Source organism: Ahaetulla prasina, chromosome 4 (assembly GCF_028640845.1).
Source record: "Ahaetulla prasina isolate Xishuangbanna chromosome 4, ASM2864084v1, whole genome shotgun sequence".
Classification (NCBI taxonomy): domain Eukaryota; kingdom Metazoa; phylum Chordata; class Lepidosauria; order Squamata; family Colubridae; genus Ahaetulla; species Ahaetulla prasina.
In genome coordinates this window covers 3,504,763-3,527,500 of record NC_080542.1, presented here as the reverse complement: position 1 = coordinate 3,527,500, position 22,738 = coordinate 3,504,763, and the positions used below count along the sequence as shown (strand labels likewise).

At 45.9% G+C, this 22,738-nt stretch overlaps 2 protein-coding genes and 3 non-coding genes across 5 annotated transcripts in view; 2 read left to right on the top strand and 3 right to left on the bottom strand.

Moving 5' to 3' along the window:
• Positions 1–6,954, top strand: part of HES7 (hes family bHLH transcription factor 7) — a 38,539-nt gene extending 31,585 nt beyond the window's left edge. Inside the window, exons 2-4 of the mRNA XM_058180391.1 lie at positions 2,238–2,333; positions 4,186–4,276; positions 6,557–6,954. Of these exons, the coding sequence (XP_058036374.1) occupies positions 2,238–2,333; positions 4,186–4,276; positions 6,557–6,954 (585 nt within the window). The remainder of the gene's footprint in view (positions 1–2,237; positions 2,334–4,185; positions 4,277–6,556) is intronic.
• A 1,461-nt stretch (positions 6,955–8,415) lies between these two features.
• TRNAG-GCC (transfer RNA glycine (anticodon GCC)) lies at positions 8,416–8,486 on the bottom strand. The gene has a single exon. It is a non-coding gene; the product is annotated as a tRNA-Gly (tRNA).
• Positions 8,487–14,183: 5,697 nt separating this feature from the next.
• On the bottom strand, positions 14,184–20,791 carry LOC131197673 (uncharacterized). The gene is made up of 2 exons (XM_058182024.1): positions 20,631–20,791; positions 14,184–17,383 (listed from the first exon to the last, which is right to left on the bottom strand). Exon 2 carries the CDS (start codon positions 17,370–17,372, stop codon positions 15,993–15,995), a length of 1,380 nt encoding a protein of 459 aa, XP_058038007.1. The 5' UTR covers positions 17,373–17,383; positions 20,631–20,791; the 3' UTR covers positions 14,184–15,992.
• TRNAG-GCC (transfer RNA glycine (anticodon GCC)) lies at positions 18,269–18,339 on the bottom strand. Its single transcript has one exon. It is a non-coding gene; the product is annotated as a tRNA-Gly (tRNA).
• Positions 20,792–21,066: 275 nt separating the features above from the next.
• Positions 21,067–21,138, top strand: TRNAQ-CUG (transfer RNA glutamine (anticodon CUG)). Its single transcript has one exon. It is a non-coding gene; the product is annotated as a tRNA-Gln (tRNA).
• The last annotated feature ends 1,600 nt before the right edge of the window (positions 21,139–22,738 follow it).

Here is a 22,738-nt window from a genome sequence, read left to right as displayed (position 1 = left end):
GTCACCCCCAGGAGCGAGTTAGTAGGGGGCAATATAATTTTTTTTTAAAAAATCAAATCAAATAATAAAAGTAATTAAAAGAATATAAGAAAATAAAACTAAATGAAAATAATAATAAAATAAAATAATGATATGAAATGAAATGAAGTGAAATACAAATGAAACAAAATGAAACAAAATAAAAATAATGCAATGAAATGAAATACAAATGAAATGAAATAAAATAAAAAAATAAAAATAATGCAACGAAATAAAAATAATGAAATGAAATGAAATAATCTGCATGAATGAAGTGCTTTCCTGCACCACTTTAATCCAAAGCAGTGGACTTCCAACTCCCAGAATTCCCCAGCAGCCACCACAGCTGGCTGAGGAATTCTGGGAGTTGAAGTCCACAGGTCTCAAAAGTTGCAGAAGCTGAGAAACACAGCTGGAATATCTTAGTAAAAAGTTAATTCTTGGGGGGGGGGCATCAGATATCAAACCCTAATCCAGCCTTTCCGATTTAACTCCACTCCAGCTGCCGGAAATTTGGGGACCGCCGTTGATCCCCTCCTGTTGTGACCCAGGCCCAAGTTGGTAGTAGGAAACTCAGTCAATGTAAAAACAAACAAACTTTATTAGCACAGCTGAGGATTAACTCATTCTCAACGTAGTCCAAATTAAATCAAAGTAAATTCCACATAACACAATTCTTCAGGCTTATCACCAACCTTGGTCCAATTAGGCAAACTGGCAAAGGCCTTTCTTGGTAAAAGTTCAGAAGACGCAGATACGAAACGAATACCGCAAGACAAAGCTATCAACGTTGTTTTCCGGCAAAGAGCCCAAATGCCGTTGCTGGTCTTTAAAGCCTTATGGGAGGGGCCAATCATCTCCTGGCCTTACTCCTGAGTCGTCCTTTTTGCTTGAGCTGCTCTTGCCTTCTGGCAGCTCTTCTCATGCGTGCACTAGGAACAGGCTCCTCCTGTTCCTCTGCCTCACTACTGTCAGTCTCTGGAGGCTCCGGAGTCCGCACATCACTCTCCGATGGCCCTGGCCCCACCTCTTCCTCCGATGCAGAACCCTCACCTGGGCCTTCCCCAGCCTCCAGAACTGGCCCATGTTCTTCCTCAGCCTCATTGCTGTCTGATTCTGTTGCCAGCTCCGCAGACTGCTGGCGGACCACAACACCCATTTCCTATCATTGGGGGCTTCAGCAGCCTCCAGACAGGAGTTGACCCCCATCTTCCATGTGATATCTATGTACTGTAGATTGTCCTCAGAATAGAATAGAATAGAATAGAATAGAATAGAATAGAATAGAATAGAATAGAATAGAAAATATGGAAGGGAATAGAATAGAAAAGAAAAAAGAAAATATGGAATGGAATAGAATAAAAAAGAAAATATGGAATGGAATGGAATGGAATAGAATAGAAAATATGGAAGGGAATAGAATAGAATAGAATAGAATAGAATAGAATAGAATAGAATAGAATAGAATAGAATAGAATTTTTTATTGGCCAAGTGTGATTGGACACACAAGGAATTTGTCTCGGTGCATATGCTCTCAGTGTACATAAAAGAAAAGATACCTTCATCAAGGTACAACATTTACAACACAATTGATGGTCAGTATATCAATATAAATCATAAGGATTGCCAGCAACAAAGTTACAGTCATACAGTCATAAGTGGAAGGAGATTGGTGATGGGAACGATGAGAAGAATAATAGTAGTGCAGATTCAGTAAATAGTTTGACAGTGTTGATGGAATTATTTGTTTAGCAGAGTGATAGCACACACACACACACAAACACACACACTCACACACACACACCCTTGTGTGGCACCGGCCAATTTTCCATCCCTTCTTTAGGTCCAGAACCTTAAATCCAGGCGCCGGACCCCCCAAAAAAAGAAAATCTAAATTTTCTGGTGCATTTAGAATTAACCAGTAGGAATGGTGCTGTGGCCCAGAGGTGGAGCTCTCGCCTCCCAATCAGGAGGCCGTGAGTTCGATCCTAGGTAGAGGCAGATATTTCTCCTTCTGGACACACTGAGAACTTATCTGCTGAACAAAACTCCCCACTGGCAACAGGAAAGGCATCTGGCCAGTAAAAAAAAAACACCCCACTCTGCTAGCTCCATTCAGTTGCCCGAGACTCCACCCTGCAAGGGATTATGGGGTCATTAAAAGAAGATAGCCCACCCCACCCAGGGGTCAACCCCCCCTTTTTTTTTCTCTCCCCAGATGCTGAAGCCCTTAGTGGAGAAACGCCGCCGAGACCGTATCAATAAGAATTTGGAAGAATTGCGCCTGCTTCTCCTGCAAAAAACCCACTGCCAGGTCAGCGAATTATGCCCCTTAAAGATTGACCCCTCCCTCCATCCCTTACACAACACACACACACATACACACGAGAGGAAGTGTGATATAGGGACATCTCTGTTTGAGAGCCAGTTTGGTCTAGTGGTGAAGGCACCAGGCTAAAAACCAGGAGATTGGGAGTTCTAATTCTCCCTTAGGCACCGAAGCTGGCCAGGACACAGTGAGTTCTAGTCCCACCCTAGGTGTGAAAGCTGGTTGGGTGACTTGGCACCAATCACCAGGAGACGGTGAGTTCTAGTCCCACCCTAGGTGTGAAAGCTGGTTGGGTGGCTTGGCACCAATGACCAGGAGATGGTGAGTTCTAGTCCCACCCTAGGTGTGAAAGCTGGTTGGGTGACTTGGCGCCAATCACCTGGAGACGGTGAGTTCTAGTCCCACCCTAGGTGTGAAAGCTGGTTGGGTGACTTGGCACCAATCACCAGGAGACGGTGAGTTCTAGTCCCACCCTAGGTGTGAAAGCTGGTTAGGTGACTTAGGGCCAATCACCAGGAGACGGTGAGTTCTAGTCCCACCCTAGGTGTGAAAGCTGGTTAGGTGACTTAGGGCCAATCACCAGGAGACGGTGAGTTCTAGTCCCACCCTGGTGTGAAAGCTGGTTAGGTGACTTAGGGCCAATCACCAGGAGACGGTGAGTTCTAGTCCCACCCTGGTGTGAAAGCTGGTTAGGTGACTTAGGGCCAATCACCAGGAGATGGTGAGTTCTAGTCCCACCCTAGGTGTGAAAGTTGGTTGGGTGACTTTGGGCCAATCACCCGGAGACGGTGAGTTCTAGTCCCACCCTAGGTGTGAAAGCTGGTTGGGTGACTTTGGGCCAATCACCAGGAGACAGTGTGTTCTAGTCCCACCCTAGGTGTGAAAGTTGGTTGGGTGACTTTGGGCCAATCACCCGGAGACGGTGAGTTCTAGTCCCACCCTAGGTGTGAAAGTTGGTTGGGTGACTTTGGGCCAATCACCCGGAGACGGTGAGTTCTAGTCCCACCCTAGGTGTGAAAGCTGGTTGGGTGACTTGGCACCAATCACCAGGAGACAGTGTGTTCTAGTCCCACCCTAGGTGTGAAAGCCGGTTGGATAACTTTGGGCCAATCACCAGGAGACCATGTATTCTAGTCCTGCCTTAGGCACAAAAACTGGCTAGATGGGCCAGTCACCTAGGAGATAGTGAGTTCTAGTCCTGCCTTAGGTATGAAAGCCAGCTGGGTGACTCTGGATCCATCCCACCTCACAGGGTTGTTGTTGTGAGAAAAATAGGAGGAAGAAAGAATATCCGGTATGTCCGCTGCCATGAGGTTATTTTATTTATAAAAAACAATAAAAGCAGGATGTAAATAAATTAAAGAATTAAATCTCCGCCAAGATGTAAGAGCCCAAATTGGTCTTGCAGTCTTCAATTTTTGAATCGCTTCCAAATGTATAATTCATATATTTCTTTACCGGCCAGCAGAGGGAGCTCCTGCTCTACCTGACCCAGCTCTTAAAGAGGTATCCCTAAAAATGGCAAGGCTAGTCCATGCCTCTATTGGTTATTTGCATGGGAAGGGAATTCTGGGAGTTGAAGTCCACCCCACCTTAAAGGGGCCAAGACTTGGGGGTGGGGGAAAAGCACATTATCACTCACGCTCACATTATTTCATCTTCTTTTCTGCCACCCTCTGTTGGGAAAGAAACTCCGGCGACTTAGCTTCTATTCTGTCTTTTCCAGTGGGATGCAGATACACTGCTCCTGGCTGGGGAGGTTCCACTTAGCAGGCAGCGCGAGGAGTTTCGCGTTGCCCTTTCAGCCCTCTCTTTTCGGACCTTCTTTCCTTCACAGACCCTCAAGAACCCCAAAGTGGAGAAGGCGGAGATCCTGGAGATCGCCGTGGGATACCTGCAGGAGAGGAATCAGGCAGCAGTCCCCCAGGGTAAGTAAAATTCGCCTCGGTGGCGGGTGGGTAGGAAGGCAAAAAGCAGCATGGAGGGTAGCCATGGAAATTCAAATTTCATATGCAAAAACGACAAGAGTTGGAAGGGACCTTGGAGGTCTTCTAGCCCAACCCACTACTCACGCAGGAAACCCCTCCCCTTCAGACAACTTCAAAGAAGTCGCCGTCCAGTCTCTTTTTACAAACTTTTTTAAAAAATTCTTCAGTGGTGAGTTTCACATATTCTTACCACCGGTTCGCCGCTCGTGCACAAACTTGCTTCACATGCGCACACACCCGGCCTTCCGCACGTGCGCTTTGCTTGCATGCGTGCCTTTCGCGCATGCACCCGACCTTGAAAACGTGGATAAATAGGACGTCTTTACGCCGGGGCGGGTGGACAGGACCACCTGAGATCTCCGCTATCAGTTCACTCGAACCAGTACGAACCAGCACGAATCAGCACGAACCAGCTGAATATCGTTTACTGATCCACTTGCTGAAAGGAAATTTTTTAAAAAGGAAGGAAACTCCAAATGCAGTGAACTCTGGACGACAAGGTGTCACTACCCTAAATTTCCCTAAATTTAAACCCATTCTCAGTTTTTAGAATTCTCTGTTTTCATTAGCCTGGAAGAGGAAAAACGACAGCAGGGTTTCAAGCTGTCAAACCTGAAGCTAAGCAAGGCCATTCTTAAGTGAGTCTTGCCCCAATTTTACAACCTCCTTTGCCCTCGATGGTTAGGCAGATCCCTGCAGCTGTGAAGTGACTCGCCCGGTCATTAAGCGAATCCGGCTTTTCCCCTTTTGATTTGGCTGGTCAGAAGGTTTGCAAAAGGGGATCATGTGACACAGGCAACGGTCATAAATACCAATCAGTTGCCAAGTGCCTGAATTTTGATCACGTGACCCACGGGAAGCTGCGATGGGCATAAGTGCGAGGAACCAGTCATAAGTGTGAGGACCGGTTGTAAGTCACTTCCCCAGCATTATTGCAACTTCGACACTGTAACCGTCATAAATACGAGTCAGTTGCCAAGTGCCTGAATTTTGATCATGGGCCCATGGGAGCTGCTTTGGTCATAAGTGCAAGGACCGGTCGTAAGTGCGAAGACTGGTTGTAAGTCACTTTTTCCCAGCTCCGTTGCAACTTTGACACTGTAACCATCCTAAATATGAGTCGGTTGCCAAGTGCCTTCCCACGGCCACGGGAAGCTGTGATGGTCATAAGCGCGAGGATACCCGGTTGGGGAACGGACCAGGGGTGAAATGCTCCCGGTTCGCACCGGCTCCCCCGATTAGGTAGCGATGGCGGCTGCTGGTTCGGAGGACCGGTAGCAAAAATCCCTGGCCCCGCCCCCCCCACCGCCTCTGCTGAGCCGCACCATCAGCAGAGGTTTTTTTTTTACTTTTAAAAGTTTTTCTTCAGCCGAAACATGCCTTTAAAAGTAAAAAAAACACCTCACTTTTTAACAGCCCCCACTTACAAGAGCCCCCACCCATGCCCAGCCAATTCCCCCTCCTCACTTACCTATAATTACTGCTCCTTTTCGGCTGCAACTGCATGTTTTCTTCAGCTACCGAAGGAAAAAAAAAAGCTTGCTTTGACTTCCTGCTTTGCTAGCTGAGGAACTCTGGGAGTTGAAGTCCACAATAAAATAAAATAATAACATAAAATATTTGTGCAGCTTTCTGAGATTCGGTGTCTTTCTGTAGTGTTTCACTCTGACTACACAACCACACAAAATCTCAGAAAGCTGTATGTGGCATTTTGTGTGTGTGTGAGTTGTGTGTGTGTAAAATGTGAAAGTCGGTTTTTGATACCTCTTACTGTTTTGTATACTTCGTTTATTATTTTTATTATTTGTTGTTCTTGGCCACGCCCACCCAGTCGTCTGACCACCAAGCCACGCCCACCAATTAAGCCACGCCCACAGAACCGGTAGGGAAAATTTTTAGATTTCACCCCTGGAACGGACAGTCAAACCTTCCTACTTCCTTGAGATCCTTGCCAGCAAAAACCTTGGCAATCCTTTTTGGGTTTTTAAGAAGCGACTGGATAGCCATTGGCCTAAAATGGGGGTCTTCTAGGGTCACCTTTTTGAGCCGGGGGGGGCGGGTTGGACTAGAAGACCTCTAAGGTCCCTTCCGGTTCTGTGATTCTGGTTGTCCGAAGCTGGAAAGCAGCTGATTTCTGGATCCGGTGGCGGTTAGGGTTGCCCTTGCCTTGGGTTGGGCGTGACCAGCCTCCTCCCGGCTCTTGCAATTCCCCTGTTCCAGGTGCGAATCCTTCCGAAGACGACGGCAACCTGCGGACATGCTACGCCATGGGTTTCCGGGCGTGTTTCGGACACCTGGAGTCCTTCGTCCGGCGAAGCCCTCCGTCCGTCCAAAGACACTTGTGGGAGACGCTGCACGTCTATCTCGCCGCGACGTTGGAACCGTCCCCTCCGGATTGGACCCCTTCCACGTTCTCTCCCAGTTCAACGTCCGAGGAATCTACATCGGGGAGTCCCAAGGCTCCCTGCTCCCCGTTGCAGCCAAACAGAACTTTTGCAAGCTCGGATGTGGCTTCCTGCAGCACGGGACACCTGGGGGGCCAGATGAGAGACCCCCGAGCCGCCCCATCAGTCAAAAACATCTCTCTGCACCCCCCTTTCTGGCGCCCTTGGCCCTAGGGGAAGCGGGGGGGGGGTTTGGAAATATTCGTGACCACACACCCCCTTTGCTCCTTCAAAAAATACCCCAAACCCTGATATCGTAGCTGTCAGCAAACCAATTTTTTCCCCCATTCGCAGCTGTCCTGTAGGGTTCTCCACCGAAGGTAGTTCTTAGGGACTAGCGACTTGGGATTCCCACTTTGCCCAAAGCCGGGTGGCGGCGGTGGGCGCTGGCTGAAGGCATCGTGGGGTCCTAGCGAAAGGAATGATTTTAGAAACTCTTGTTTTATGCCCGGGATATGTTGGCGTCAGAAACACGCCCTGGTTTTTAAGAATCAAGGTTTAGCGTAACCTGGGAATTCAAGTAACAATCATTGATGGTTTGGTTTCTTTTAATGGTATTTTTTTTTAAAAAAATTAAAATTGCTTGTAAAGGTTTTTTAAAAGGCCAGGGGCACCCAACCCTCCAATACCAGCAGTCTTCCATTGATGAGAAAACTGGAAACAAGTGACCGATGATTTGAGTTTCACACTTACGACCGTTCCCTCGTCCTCACAGTCACAATTCGAGTAACTGGCCTGGACTTACGTCAGTGGTAGCTCCCCCTCGATCACCATCTGTGACCTTCCCGCCTGGCTCCCCACAAGCCAAGTCAGTGGAGGAAGCTGGGGTTCGTTTAGCGGCCAGGCGATTCGCTTAAGGGCAGCGGCGATTCGCTTCACGAATGTAGCGAAAAGGTGGTAAAAATCGTTAAGTGGGGCTCATTAACAACCACGGGAAAACCCGATTCCCAAACTGAGGCTGTAAATTGGGGACTGTCTGTTTTTGAGGTAGAACCCTGAGAATTTTGCAGGTAAGTAAAGGAGTTTTGGGAAAGCAACTGGTTAAATTATTCAGGAACTTATCCCCAAACAGCTGTGGGGAGGGAGGGATTTGGGGGAGGGCAGCTTATTTTATCTCAAGGGGTGTTGATTGGGTGGGTAAACTGGAAACCCTGCTAGCTATATCACCTTCAACTCCCAAGGAATGAATTTATCCGTCTAACTCAGTGGTTTTTGACTTTTTAAGACATGTGGACTTCAACTCCCAGAATTCCCCAGGGAAGGATATTGCTGGCAATATATATATATATGTAGGTCTTTGGCTATTCGGGTTTTCTCCCGCGTAAAATTGGAAGTGTCTTGGCGACGTTTCGACGAAGTCTCATTCGTCATCTTCAGGCTTCAGCACGAAGCTGAAGCACGAAGCTGAAGCCTGAAGATGACGAATGAGACTTCGTCGAAACGTCGCCAAGACACTTCCAATTTTACGCGGGAGAAAACCCGAATAACCAAAGACCTACATACAAACATACATACAAACATACATACATACATACATACATACATACATATATATATATATATATATATATATATATATACATATATATTTCCCTAGAAAAATGGGATTTCCACCAAAAAAAAAAAAAAGTAAGTTGCATTGGCCGGGAATCGAACCCGGGCCTCCCGCGTGGCAGGCGAGAATTCTACCACTGAACCACCAATGCATCTGTTGCAGATGTGATGGAGAATCCGTTCTCTTATGCGCCGTTTTGGTTTTAAATTTATTTCTGTAATTGACATAGCTCTCCGCCTAACAAACGCATAACTCTTCCCCCCCCCGCCTTATTTTTCTTCCTAATTTTGAAAAAAGATTAGGAAAAAATAATTCCTTCCCCTGTATTTTCAATTCCTGGAGATTCCAAGGATTTTTTCCCCATGCAGTTTCCCTGCCTACGTTGCGAAGTCCAAATATCATCTTCCCCTCCCAATTCCAGATGTGAAGCAACGTTCTTCCCACCGTATACAGGTAGTCCTCGACGTATGACCACGATGGAGCCCGACATTTTTGTTGCTAAGTGAGACATTTGCGAAGGGAGTTTTTGCCCCATTTTAGGACTTTTTGATTTGCTAAGGGAATCACTTTTTAATGACCCCGTAATCCTTTGGAAGGTGGTGTCAGGGCAACTGAATGTTTACTGGCCGGATGCCTTTCCTATCTCCAGTGCTGAGTTATATTCAGCAGATATATATTCTCATTGTGCCCAGAGAGAGAAATATCTGCCTCTACCTAGGATCGAACTCACAGTCTCCTGATTGTGAGGCGAGAGCTCCCCCTCTAGGCCACGGCATCACTGCAGTTGCTAAATGAGCACCACCGTTGTTAAATGAATTTGGCGTCCCCATGGCCTTTGCTCGTCAGAAGGTCACAAAAGGGGACTCTGCGACCATCATAAATATGAGTCATCTGCCAAGTGGTTTTTTTTTATTTATTTTATTCCGATTTCATTTTGGACTGTATTTTATTCCAACTTCATTTTAAACCGTATTTTATCCAATTTTTGAATTGCTTTTAGTATATAATTTGTTTCTGGAACGCTGCGCTTTGGATATGGCCCAAGGGCTAATCGAATCATAAAAGGTGATTAGAAAATTAAATCAAATGCCAAGTGTTTGAATTCTGATCACATGACCACGGGAAATACTGCCACGGTCACAATTACGAAAAAAATGATCCTGTCGTTTTTTTCCCTTGGTGCCAGGGGTCACTAAGTGAACTACCTGCCCAAGTCCACATAGCATCTGCCTTTAACAATTTCAGATGTACGGTGGTTTTCCAGCCACGTACAAAAATTACTTGCCGGTTGGGGGAATTCTTAAAAAGTTCCGCGTGCGTTGAGCTTTGACAAAAACGTTGAATTCATTCCTCGGTTCTGCAGTCAGCTCAACGTTAACAGAGGCTTTGCAATTTTGAAGCATCCACTGTTCAGCCAAAAACAAACAAACCCCAAACCCTTGCTCTGTAGTGTAGTGATGAGCAACGGGGCCTTCTTGGGCGGTGGCCCCTTTGGGTAACGTTTTCGGAAGTAAATCTGCCAGCTCGCTGAGGCCTAAATTGAAAAAAAAAATTAACATCAAGGCTAGAATGCAGTAGAACAGGGGTGTCGAAACTCAATTTCGTTGAGCGCCGCATCGGAGCTGTGGTTGACCTCGGGCGAGGGGTGACCATCTGGGTGGCTTCCACGCATGCACATGGCTTAGAAAACATGGCTAAATAGGACGGCATAGCGCCGGGTTGGGTCGGCACCTGCAGGTTTAACCGGTTCGCTAGAACCAGTACGAACCGTTTGGATACCACCACTGATCCGACCACGCTGCAGGCTGGATCCGTCCCACGGGCCTTGAGCTTGACACCCCTTGCAGTAGAAGGGGAGTTCCTTATATTACAGGCCAAGTCCAACTTACAAACACTCACTTAGTGACAGTTCAAAGTTACGGCGCTGAAAAACAAAAGACTTTGTATGTTTTTCCCACAACCGTTGCAACCTCCGATCCAAATTCGGACCCTTGCCAACCGACTCGTATTGACGATGGGTGCAGCATCCCGGGATCACGCGATCCGCTTTCGCGACCGTCTTGACAAGCCGAGTCAACTCACTTAACAACCGTGCGAGTCATTTTAAACAGCTGCCGTGGTTCGCTTAACGGCGGCGGCGAGGAAGGTCTTAAAACGGGGCAGAACTCCCTTCGCAGCTGTCTTGCTGAGCCGTGGAAAATTTGGCCTCCATTGCGGTCATATGTTGAGGACTCTGTATTGATTTTTGATCGTTTTTGTATAGCGTGTAAATATAGTCTAATATTATTTGCGGGCCACAGTTCCTGTTAGAAGATAATAGATACTAATATAGTTTTGTCTTACGCTGCTAAGTGCTTTCAAAGGAGGGATTTGGAATTTACAGGGTTGAAAGGAATAAACGAATAGGACAAATAAACTGAGGATTTATTTTTTTTTAAAAAAAAAGTCCTGTAGGAAAATGACTTTTTAATCCAGGAATGATTGTTCTACGGCTGTTACCTTTTACGGAGTTAAGTCAACTGTGTAAAAGACTCAAAAGACATTTGCACAAAATAAAACGTAACAGGAAATGCAATTTCTGCCCCTCTTCAACTTGAGTTTGTGGAATTATTTCAGGAGTTCTGTTAATGCAAAATCGACTGGGGTTTGAATTTTCATGTTTTGTGTGTGTATTGTGTGTCTTTGCACAGGTGTGCTCGTAGCCTTGATCCATTTCCAAATTCAAATGTTCTTTGCATTTTTTTTCTGTCCCTCATTTTGCGTTGTCCTTTCGTTTTGCCTGTTTATTGTGGCTTGTATTACTTTGGTTTCAATCGGTAATCAAGTTACAGGCAAATTCGGTTGAAAACTGTAGGTTGAATCATTGTATTTCAATCTCGGCGGCTTTTACGGGGTGGACTTCAATTCCCAGGATTCCCCAGCTAGCAAAGATGTATTTGATGATATTACAGCGTTGGTCTTTTCGTTTTTCCATCCCTAACACACAGATTGGCCATTTTCCAATAAAGGCGCCCAAGCCATCATCATCATCACTCAGCAAAAAAATCTCCAGATCCATCATTTTCTTTTAATGACCCGGTAATCCCTTACGGAGTGGAGGCTGGAATGGAGCTAGCAGAGTGTTTTTTACTGGCCGGATGCCCTTCCCTGTTGCCAGTCTGGAGTTTTGTTCAGCAGATATATTCTGATTGTGCCCAGAGAGGGAAATATCTGCCTCTACCTAGGATCGAACTCCTGGCCTCCTGATTGGGAGGCGAGAGCTCTGCCTCTACGCCACTGCACCACTCCAAATCTTGAAATCAAATCTGCAATTACCGACGATACCATCAATGTGTGTGTGAACGGTCGGTGCCCCAGCGTGCGTATATTTGCACTAAACCAGGGGCGAAATGCTTCCGGTTCGGCCCGGATCAGCCGATCCGGTAGCGATGGTGGCAGGTGTTTCGGAGAACCGGTAGCAAAAATCCCTCCCCCGCCCGCCCATGCCCATCCAATCGCCCGGTCGCTCACTTGCGGCTTCTTTTAAAAAATGCTTTTCAAAGAGGCTCTGACAATCACAGCTGAGTCACGCGATCGTCAGAGCCTTTTTTTTAAAAAAAAAACTTTTAAAAGCATTTTTTTACAACTTATTCGGCAGAATTAGGTTGTAAAAATGCTTTTAAAAGGTTAAAAAAAAGGCTCTGCCAATCACAGCTGAGGCGCACCATCGTCAGAGCCTTTTTAAAAAAACTTTTAAAAGCATTTTTTTTACAACCTATTCGGCCAAATGGGTTGTAAAAAATGCTTTTAAAAGGTTAAAAAAAGACTCTGCCAATCACAGCTGAGCCGCACCATCGTCAGAGCCTTTTTTTAACTTTTAAAAGCATTTTTTTTACAACCTATTCGGCCAAATGGGTTGTAAAAAATGCTTTTAAAAGGTTAAAAAAAAAGGCTCTGCCGATCACAGCTGAGCCGCACCATCGTCAGAGCCTTTTTTAAAAAACTTTTAAAAGCATTTTTTACAGATTACTCGGCTGAATTAGGTTGTAAAAAATTCTTTTAAAAGGTTAAAAAAAAGGCTCTGCCAATCACAGCTGAACCGCACCATCATCAGAGCCTTTTTAAAAAAACTTTTAAAAGCATTTTTTACAACTTACTCAGCTGAATTAGATTGGAAAAAATGCTTTTAAAAGGTTAAAAAAAAGGCTCTGCCGATCACAGCTGAGCTGCACCATTGTCAGAGCCTTTTTAAAAAACTTTTTAAAGCATTTTTAAAAAACCTATTCGGCCAAATGGGTTGTAAAAAATGCTTTTAAAAGTTAAAAAAGGATTGGGCGCCGCAGCTGATCACCTCCCCCCCCGCGCTGTTCTACTTACCCCCATGCCTCCTAAACCCTATTTCAGTGTTGGTGAAACTTTTTGGCGCCGAGTGCTGAAACGGGAGTGCGCACGAACCGGAAACAGAAGAGCAGCCGCCCGGTGCACATGCGCCTTCCGGGAAAATGATCTTCCGGTTTACGATGTGCATGCGCCCCGTCCATCTGGTCTTCCGGTTTCTGGGGCTAATGTGTGCACGAAGAGCAGCTGCCCGGGGTGCATGTGCGCGCCGGAAATCAAAAATCATTTTCCTGGTATGCACATGCGCGCCGGACGGCCATTCTTCCCTTTTCCGGCACTTTCCGCATACTTGAAGACCAGCTGTCCGGCGTGCCAGAATGTGGAAGAGCAAGGGGTAATCTCCCTGCGTGCCACTTCCAGTACACGTCATAGATTCGCCATCACAGTCCTATTTTTATATATATTGTGTGTGTGTGTGTTTGTGTGGCCTGTTTTATTCCCTTTTGAGTTCTTCCGTCACATGGTTGTGCTCCCTTGACAAGTTTGTAGTCCTCATGGAGGAAACGAGTTGCTTCATTTGACACACCCCAGCCAGCAACCTTCCCATCCTACAAGCCTGATGGGTTGTGTACGTTTTGTGATGTCCCAACACAACCTGACCTCGGATATGTGTCCTCCTTTACAGCTGGAATTTTTAGCAGCCGGATTTGAACTCAAGCTTAGGGACATGGTAAAATAGAAATTTTTGGACTCCACTTTCTTTCGGCGAGCTGTGGAACCGGCGTTCGAGAAACCGAAATAGAGCTTGTGTAGGAGGCACGCCGGTAAATAATCTTTTAATTCTTCGTTTATCGTGGTTTCCATCATCCTGTTTGGCTGCTGTATGATTTAAGGCATGTGGCGAAGCAGGAAACAGGTTTGTTGGGTCGCGTGCAATTGAGAATTAACTTCATAGTTTTGCACCTTAATTGCGTTGTATAAATGCAACCGCAGATTTTTAACGCCAGAAATGAATTCTTCAGTAACAGAAAATGCCCAACATCGATAGTCCTCGACGTACGACCACAATTGAGCCCAAAACCTATGTTGCTAAACAAGACAGTTGAGTTTTGCCTCATTTTACCAACTTACCGTGGCCGTTAAGCGATTCACCGGTATTGTTCAGTTAGCCACACGGTCCTTAAGTGAATCCAGCTTCTCCATGGTCGCAAAATCCACCCATTTTTAAATGGCCGTCATAAAAGAGGTTTCCAGCTGACCTATCGACTCGTTGTTTTTTTTGACTCTTTCCTGACCGAAAATAATTTTTGAGGAAGAATAATACTGATTTATTAAATGTATATATCGGCTCGCTCATTCCCAACGCCTCTGAAAAGATTTACCAACGGCAGGTGCCGATCTGCAGTTTTTGGGCGGCAGCGAAATGGAACAAAACGAAGTTTAAAATGGATCCGACGTCTGCAAAGATTCTAGTCCTCGTGAGCACTTTGGCTTCCGTTCCAAACCTGGAGTAACCAGTGGCTAACACCACCAAAACAAGGCATATTGCTGGTTTTAAAAAGATCCTATAGGAACATACCCCAATCTGGTGTACTCCCTTCTATTATTATTATTTTATTATTATTTATTAAATTTATTTGCCGTTCATCTCGCTGACTCTCGGGGCGGGTGCGTGTGTGTTCTCTTAGCTACCAGGCTAGCTAGAGAAGACTGTTAACCAGGTTTACGTGGGTGCAAGCCTGGGTTTGAGCCAGGATCCGCATCACCAGGTGCACCGATTGCAATTTTTGGCAGGAGGCCCATGCATATCCTCAATCATCCTCTAATACGAATTAAAGAATTAAATAGCGGGTGTGTTTCATTTCCCCAGGCACTCTGCGGAGGCAGATAAACGGTACTGGGGTATTTAATCCGCTTTGCAAAACAAAGTGTCAATGGTAATTGATTGACTCACCCCCCCTACTTACGCGAAGGGTTCAAGTCCGTGTAAGGCAGTGACTCTCAACCTCAGCAGTTTTAAGACGGGTGGACTTCAACTCCCAGAATTCCCCAGCCAACATGGAGGTCAGCAACCTTGGTAACCTGAAGATGAGTGGGGGTGGGACTTCAACTCCCAGAATTCCCCAGCCAACATGGAGGTCAGCAACCTTGGTAACCTTAAGATGAGTGGGGGGGACTTCAACTCCCAGAATTCCCCAGCCAACCTGGAGGTCAGCAATCTCAGCCACTTTTAAGATGGGTGGACTTCAACTCCCAGAATTCCCCAGACAATATGGCTGTTAGTAACTTTAAGATGGGGGGACTTCAAATCCCAGAATTCCCCAGACAATATGGCTGTTAGCAACCTTAGTAACTTTAAGATGGGGGGACTTCAACTCCCAGAAATCCCCAGCCAACATGGAGGTCAGCAACCTTGGTAACCTTAAGTTGAGAGGGGACTTCAACTCCCAGAATTCCCAAGCCAACATGGAGGTCAGAAAACTCAGCCACTTTTAAGATGGGCGGACTTCAATTCCCAGAATTCCCAAGCCAACATGGAGGTCAGAAAACTCAGCCACTTTTACGATGGGCGGACTTCAATTCCCAGAATTCCCCAGACAATATGGAGGTCAGCAATCTCAGCCACTTTAAGATGCTCGGACTTCAACTCCCAGAATTCCCCAGACAATATGGCTGTTAGCAACCCTAGTAACTTTAAGATGGGTGGACTTCAACTCCCAGAAATCCCCAGCCAACATGGAGGTCAGCAACCTTGGTAACCTTAAGTTGAGAGGGGACTTCAACTCCCAGAATTCCCAAGCCAACATGGAGGTCAGAAAACTCAGCCACTTTTAAGATGGGCGGACTTCAATTCCCAGAATTCCCCAGACAATATGGAGGTCAGCAATCTCAGCCACTTTAAGATGCTCGGACTTCAACTCCCAGAATTCCCCAGACAATATGGCTGTTAGCAACCCTAGTAACTTTAAGATGGGTGGACTTCAACTCCCAGAATTCCCCACCCAACATGGAGGTCAGCAACCTCAGCTACTTTAAGACACGTGGCCTACTATTCTAAGAATGGCTGGGGAATTCTGGGATTTGAAGTCCACCCATCTGAAAAGCGGCCAAGATTGTGAAACGCCGACTAATCTATGGATTCTCTACCCTACATTTCTCAACTCTTCACACCAAAATCAAGTTCAAGAATATAATCCGCTACCCAGAACTCTGGGTACTGTTTTGGGGTGCAACCTGACCCCTGTACTGTTTTGGGGTGCAACCTGGGCGCAAAGTCTCAATTCGGGCCGGGTCTCCCCCGAAATTCTCGCCGGACACACCGCCGACTTCCTTCCGCTCCTCATATCTTCCCGGCGATGTACATGCAAAGAGCGTCCCGGACGTTCTCCGACCGTGCAGCGGGCTTAATGCGCGTATCGGGCCGCTGCAGGGGCTGTTCGAAGGTGGCGGCCAGCTGCCTGGCCTCCGCTTCCCACTTCTCCTCGTAGGCCTCCCCTTTCTCCTCACAGATGTTGTGCAGGACGCAACAGGCCGAGATGAGGCGGGGAAGGTTCTCCACCGCGCAATCGTTGCGTCCCGTCAGGCAGCGCCACCGGCCCTTCAGGCGGCTGAAGGCTTCTTCCAGGGGTTCCTGGCACCGGCTCAACGTGGCGTTGAAGACCTCCTTGGTCTCATCCAGACCTTCCGTGTAGGGCACCATCAACCACGGAAGGAGAGGGTAGGCCAGTCCTCCTATGATGACCCGAGGGACCGATACGCCGTTGATCTCCACGGAACCGGGAGTGAAGAGCGTCCCTTCCTGCCCTTTGGTGAACAAGGTGGACTTGTTGAAGATCTTGGCTTCGTGGGTCTTCCCGGGCCACCCGGCGCTCAGATGGGTGAACTTCCCTCGATGGTCCACCAAAGCTTGCAAGGCCATCGAGTAGTAGCCCTTGGTGTTGACGTACTCCGACGCTTGGTGAGGAGGACACAAGATGGGCATGTGGCTGGTGCCCACCACGCCGGCGCAGTTGGGGAAACCCCTCGCCTCGAAGCCCCGGACGATGGCCACCAGGTTGTTCCCTACGTTCACCGTGGAGCGCATCAACACCCTCTGAATGGCCCGGCAGACTTCCAGCACCACCGAGCCGGCGGTGGATCTGCCAACGCCGAATTGGTTGCCTACGTCGCGGTAGCAGACAGAGGTGGCCAGCTTCCAGATGGCGATGGCCACCCGCTTCTCCACACTCAGCGGGATCCGCATCCGGGTCTTTTGGCGCTGCAAAGCCGGAGACAGCCGGGCGCAAAGGTCCAAGAAGGTCGCCTTGCACATCCTGAAGTTCTGCAACCATTCGCTATCGTCCCAGGTCTCCAGGACCGTCCGGTCCCACCACTCGGTGCTGCGCGGCCGAGCCCAGAAGCGTCTTTCCACCGAACGCAGGCGTCCACCGCGTCTAAAACCTGCACTGCAGGTCTGTCTGGCCAGGAAGACCTCATCCTCTTCGGCATCCTCTTCTTCCTCTCCGTCCTCCTCCTCCTCCTCCTCCTCTTCCTTCTCCTCCCCCAGGTCATCCTCTCCGTTCTCCTCTCCTCCTCGCCGCCCTAGGGAGTGCAGGAAGGCCCACTGCCGCCGAGAGGCTGCGGCCGAAGAGGCTTCCCCGCGGGCTCGCAAGTACTCCATCATCAGCGTGCCGGATTGTACCACGTATAACAGAGCGGCGTCCCGCCGGTCAGCGTCCATGCTGGACGTCGCTGGAAGAGAAGAAGAGAAAATGAGGCGTTAACAAAATGGCCGCCTCTCTCCTTGCAGGGTCCTATGGCTGGCTGGGGAATTCTGGGAGTTGAGGTTCACCCAAGTTGTCAGGTTTGAACAACATAAACAACATAAACAACTAAAGCATTATCCATTCGTCTCTCTTTCTCTCTTTCCTTTCTGTCTCCTTCCTTCCTTGTCTATCTATCTACCTACCATCTCTCTATGTATCTAGCATCTATTATCTATCTATCTATCTATCTATCTATCTATCTATCTATCTATCTATCTATCTATCTATCTATCTCTATCATCTATTATCTATCCATCTACTATCTATCTATCTATCTATCTATCTATCTATCTATCATCTATTATCTATCCATCTACTATCTATCTATCTATCTATCTATCTATCTATCTATCTATCTATCTCTATCATCTATTATCTATCCATCTACTATCTATCTATCTATCTATCTATCTATCTATCTATCTATCTCTATCATCTATTATCTATCCATCTACTATCTATCTATCTATCTATCTATCTATCTATCTATCTATCATCTATCTAATTTATCTATCTCTATCATCTATTATCTATCCATCTACTATCTATCTATCTATCTATCTATCTATCTATCTATCTATCTATCTATCTATCTATCATTATCCATCCATCCATGAGGGGTCGCAAAGCGGAGAAGCCTCCGGTCTCCCAGCTCTTAAGAAAACTCCTGGGGGGGGGGATTCTTAAGCGATGGGAGGGGGAGGGAGAAAAAGCAACAGGTGCCTCCACTGCAGCATATTAAATAGTCCTGACAACAACGAGACAAGTCACAATATATAGAAGAAGAAGAAGAAGAAGAAAAAGAATGTGTTGCATTGGCCGGGAATCGAACCCGGGCCTCCCGCGTGGCAGGCGAGAATTCTACCACTGAACCACCAATGCGCTGTAAAACAGCTGGATTTTCCTCTTCAAATCCTGTGCAGTTGCAACACAAAGAGCCAGGCCCGCTGTTGCACCACGAATTCACCAGCAAACTCTTCCTTCCTTCCTTCCTCCCATCTTCTTCCCCCAAGTTTTCCTTTTTTCCTTTCTCTTTTTTTCTTCCCTCTTTCTTTCTTCCCTTTCTTCCTTCTCCCTCTTCCATCCTCCATCCATCCTTCCCTTTCCCTTCTTCCTCCTGTCTCACTTTCTTTCCTTCTCTCCTGGCTTCATTCCTCTTCATCCTTCTTTCCTCCAATCCTTTCTGTTTCCTTCCTTCTTTCCTCCCTCCCTTCTCCTTCCCTTTTTTCCTTTCTCTCTTTTCTTCTTCCCTCTTTCTTTCTTCCCTTTCTTCCTTCTCCCTCTTCCATCCTCCATCCATCCTTCCCTTTCCCTTCTTCCTCCTGTCTCACTTTCTTTCCTTCTCTCCTCCCTTCATTCCTCCTCCTCCTCCTTTCCTCCTATCCTTTCTGTTTCCTTCCTTCTTTCCTCCTCCTTCTCCTTCCCTTTTTCCTTTCTTTCTTCCTTCTTCCTTCTTCTTTCTTCCTTCTTCCTTCTCCTCTTCCATCCTCCATCCATCCTTCCTTTCCTTCTTCCTCCTGTCTCACTTTCTTCCTTCTCTCCTGGCTTCATTCCTCTTCATCCTTCTTTCCTCCAATCCTTTCTGTTTCCTTCCTTCTTTCCTCCTCCTTCTCCTTCCCTTTTTTCCTTTCTCTCTTTTCTTCTTCCCTCTTTCTTCCCTTCTTTCCTTCCATCCATCCTTCCCTTTTCCTTCTTCCCTTTCTCTCTCTACTTCCTCCTGGCTCTCTTTCCTTCTCTCCTCCCTTCATTCCTCCTCCTCCTTCTTTCCTCCTATCCTTTCTGTTTCACTCCTTCCATCCTTCCTTCCCTTCTTCTTTCTTTCTTTCTTTCTTTCTTTCTTTCTTTCTTTCTTTCTTTCTTTCTGTCTTTCCTTTCTTTCTTTCTTTCTTTCTTTTTCTTTCTTTTTTTCCCCTTTCTCTACCTACCAACCAACCTACCTACTTTTATCGATCTATAACTCTCCTACTCCCTTCACCACAGTTTGGCCCTCTGACCACCCTGCCAACATCTGGCAATCTTTATTTTGTTTTCAGAATCCTGGAATGAAGTTTTTGAGGCCTGCAGCTTGCGAGAGAGAGAGAGAGAGAGAGAGAGAGAGAGAGGAAAGAACAGCCCCTAGAATTGTAGTTAGAAGACCCTGAGAGGCCATCTAGCCAACCCCATCCCCAGACAGTAACCATTAAAGCTCCTTGCAGTAGCCCCTACCCAGGATCTTCTCCAACTGACTTCTACGCAGGACCACGCAACCCAACCTCACATTGACTCCCCTTGTCACCAGGCTCGCCAATAACCGTCCTTCCTTGCAGGGTTGTTGTAGCATGCACCAATTAGAAACTCTTTTCAACTGATTTATATTTTTATATTTATATTTATATAAATATATTATATTTATATATTTTCAAATGATTTATATTGATATATTGATCATCAATTGTGTTGTAAATGTTGTACCTTGATGAACCTATCTTTTCTTTTATGTACACTGAGAGCATATGCACCAAGACAAATTCCTTGTGTGTCCAATCACACTTGGCCAATAAAATTCTATTCTATTCTATTCTATTCTATTCTATTCTATTCTATTCTAACTGGATTGCCAAACACTATAGATAACTCTATAAAGAGAACCCATCATCTCTTCCCTTGTAATAGAACAGAAATAGAATAGAATAGAAAATATGGAATAGAATAGAATAGAATAGAATTATTGTCACTTTGAATGTACACTAATCAGCATACATTAAAGTGAAATTTCGTTGCATGCAGCTCTCCAATATATACTGCATACTAACCGAATAAATATTCGGTTATATTGGTAAATACAGAAATATTGGTAAATACAGAAAAATACAGATTTATGCATATAATACAGAATTATGCACATAAATACAGAATTATGCATATAATACAGAATTATGCACATAAATACAGAATTATGCACATACATACAGAATTATGCATATAATACAGAATGATGCACATATATACAGAATTTTGCATAGAATTTACAATTGCAAAGCCATGCATTCCTCCGCCCATCGGGTTTCTGCAACCCCCCTCCTCCGCCGCCATCTCTCGTTTGCAATTTTCCCCATCCCTCAATTTTTTTTGCAAGGGTTGCAAACACAGCCAGCCTAAAAATCGAAATAAATAATAATAATAATAAAACAAACCTTCTGGGGTTGCCCCCGCCGGGTAAATCGATGTTCCAGGACCCGGGAGAAAAAGGAGAAAAGCGAAAAAAGAAAAGTCGGAATGGATCAGGGGGAGAAAGAGAGAGAGAGAGAGAAAAAATGGGATTATTTCGCTCAGAGAAGAAAAACGAAAAGCAACGCAGTCGAGCCTGGCAATTCAAGGGTTAACCAGACCCGGGAAAGGGAGGGGGTCTGAAAAGCTGGAGCGAGGAGGAAAAACCCCGCCCACTTCTCCTAAGCAACGGGCCTGGGCCCGCCCACGCGTAGAACCTCCCCTCCTTTTGCTTCCCGAATGGCTGTGAGCGAGGAAAGAACGGGAAATGCAAATGAGCAGCGACGCCATTGGCTGGGCGGCGTCCCCGCCTCCTTTCCGACGGCGGGGGAGCGAACAGCGGTGAAGCTGCCTGTCAGTCGCGGTTCCATGGTGTAATGGTGAGCACTCTGGACTCTGAATCCAGCGATCCGAGTTCGAATCTCGGTGGGACCTGATTTATATATATATAAAAAATATATTAATATATATTTGCAACATAAAATTATTTGTTAATTTTATTATGGCCAAATTCTCCTTCCAATATCATTTTATGGCGAGAGCGTGGTTTAAATTAGGCAATGGCGAAAGCAATCATTTGCAGAACCTACAAAGGGCATGAAAAGATTTAATGCTGAATTGATACACCGCCTATGAATATTCAGAAGTGACATATGCAGAAATTAAGAGGGCTCGTTGCAAAATTCAATCTTAATTGGTATTTTTAAGTTGCTTTTTTTTTTTTTTTTACAAGTAATAGCAGTGTTTTTCAACCTTGGTGACTTTAAGATGGTGGGACTTCAACTCCCAGAATTCCCAACCAGCCCATGTTGGCTGTGGAATTCTGGGAGTTGAAGTCCACTTATCTCCAATTTATCATGGTTGAAAAACCATGGTTCATAGCCGTGTTTTTTAGAACTGCAGAAAAAATAATTGCTACCAACCTGCCTTCCATTGAGGACCTGTATACTGCACGAATCAAGAAGAGGGCCGTGAAAATATTTACAGACCCCTCGCATCCAGGACATAAACTGTTTCAACTCCTACCCTCAAAACGACGCTATAGAGCACTGCACACCAGAACAACTAGACACAAGAACAGTTTTTTTCCCGAAGGCCATCACTCTGCTAAACAAATAATTCCCTCAACACTGTCAGACTATTTACTGAATCTGCACTACTATTAATCGTCTCATCGTTCCCATCACCCATCTCTTTCCACTTATGACTGTATGACTATAACTTGTTGCTGGCAATCCTTATGATTTATATTGATATATTGATCATCAATTGTGTTGTAAATGTTGTACCTTGATGAACGTATCTTTTCTTTTATGTACACTGAGAGCATATGCACCAAGACAAATTCCTTGTGTGTCCAATCACACTTGGCCAATAAAAATTCTATTCTATTCTATTCTATTCTATTCTAATCTATTAAGACGGTGGGACTTCAACTCCCAGAATTCCCTAGGCGGCCATGTTGGCTGGGGAATTCTGGGAGTTGAAGTCCACTCATCACCAACAGCCAATGATTGAAAAACCATGGTTCATAGCCGTGTTTTTTAACCTTGGCGACTTTAAGACGGTGGGACTTCAACTCCCAGAATTCCCTAGGCGGCCATGTTGGCTGGGGAGTTCTGGGAGATGAAGTCCAATCGTCTTATGATTTATGATTTATATTGATATATTGATCATCAATTGTGTTGTAAATGTTGTACCTTGATGAACGTATCTTTTCTTTTATGTACACTGAGAGCATATGCACCAAGACAAATTCCTTGTGTGTCCAATCACACTTGGCCAATAAAATTCTATTCTATTCTATTCTATTCTATTCTTAAAGTTACCCAGGTTGAAAAACCATAATTTGCGGTGTTCTTACAGTTTTTAACATTCTAAAATTCCCAAAGAAAGTCCTGAGTCTCTGGAGCAATGCCCACTTTAGTTTGCCAGATTCTGCCTTTCTTCCCAGCGAACGAGTCATGCATTTTTCTCCTCCTCAGGAAAGATGGCCACCGGGAGATCACGGCATGCTTCCCGAGCCGCCAGGGCG

Coding starts and splice junctions, on each gene's coding strand:
- LOC131197673 (XM_058182024.1), bottom strand. CDS start 17,372: ATGGACGCTGACCGGCGGGACGCCGCTCTGTTATACGTGGTACAATCC.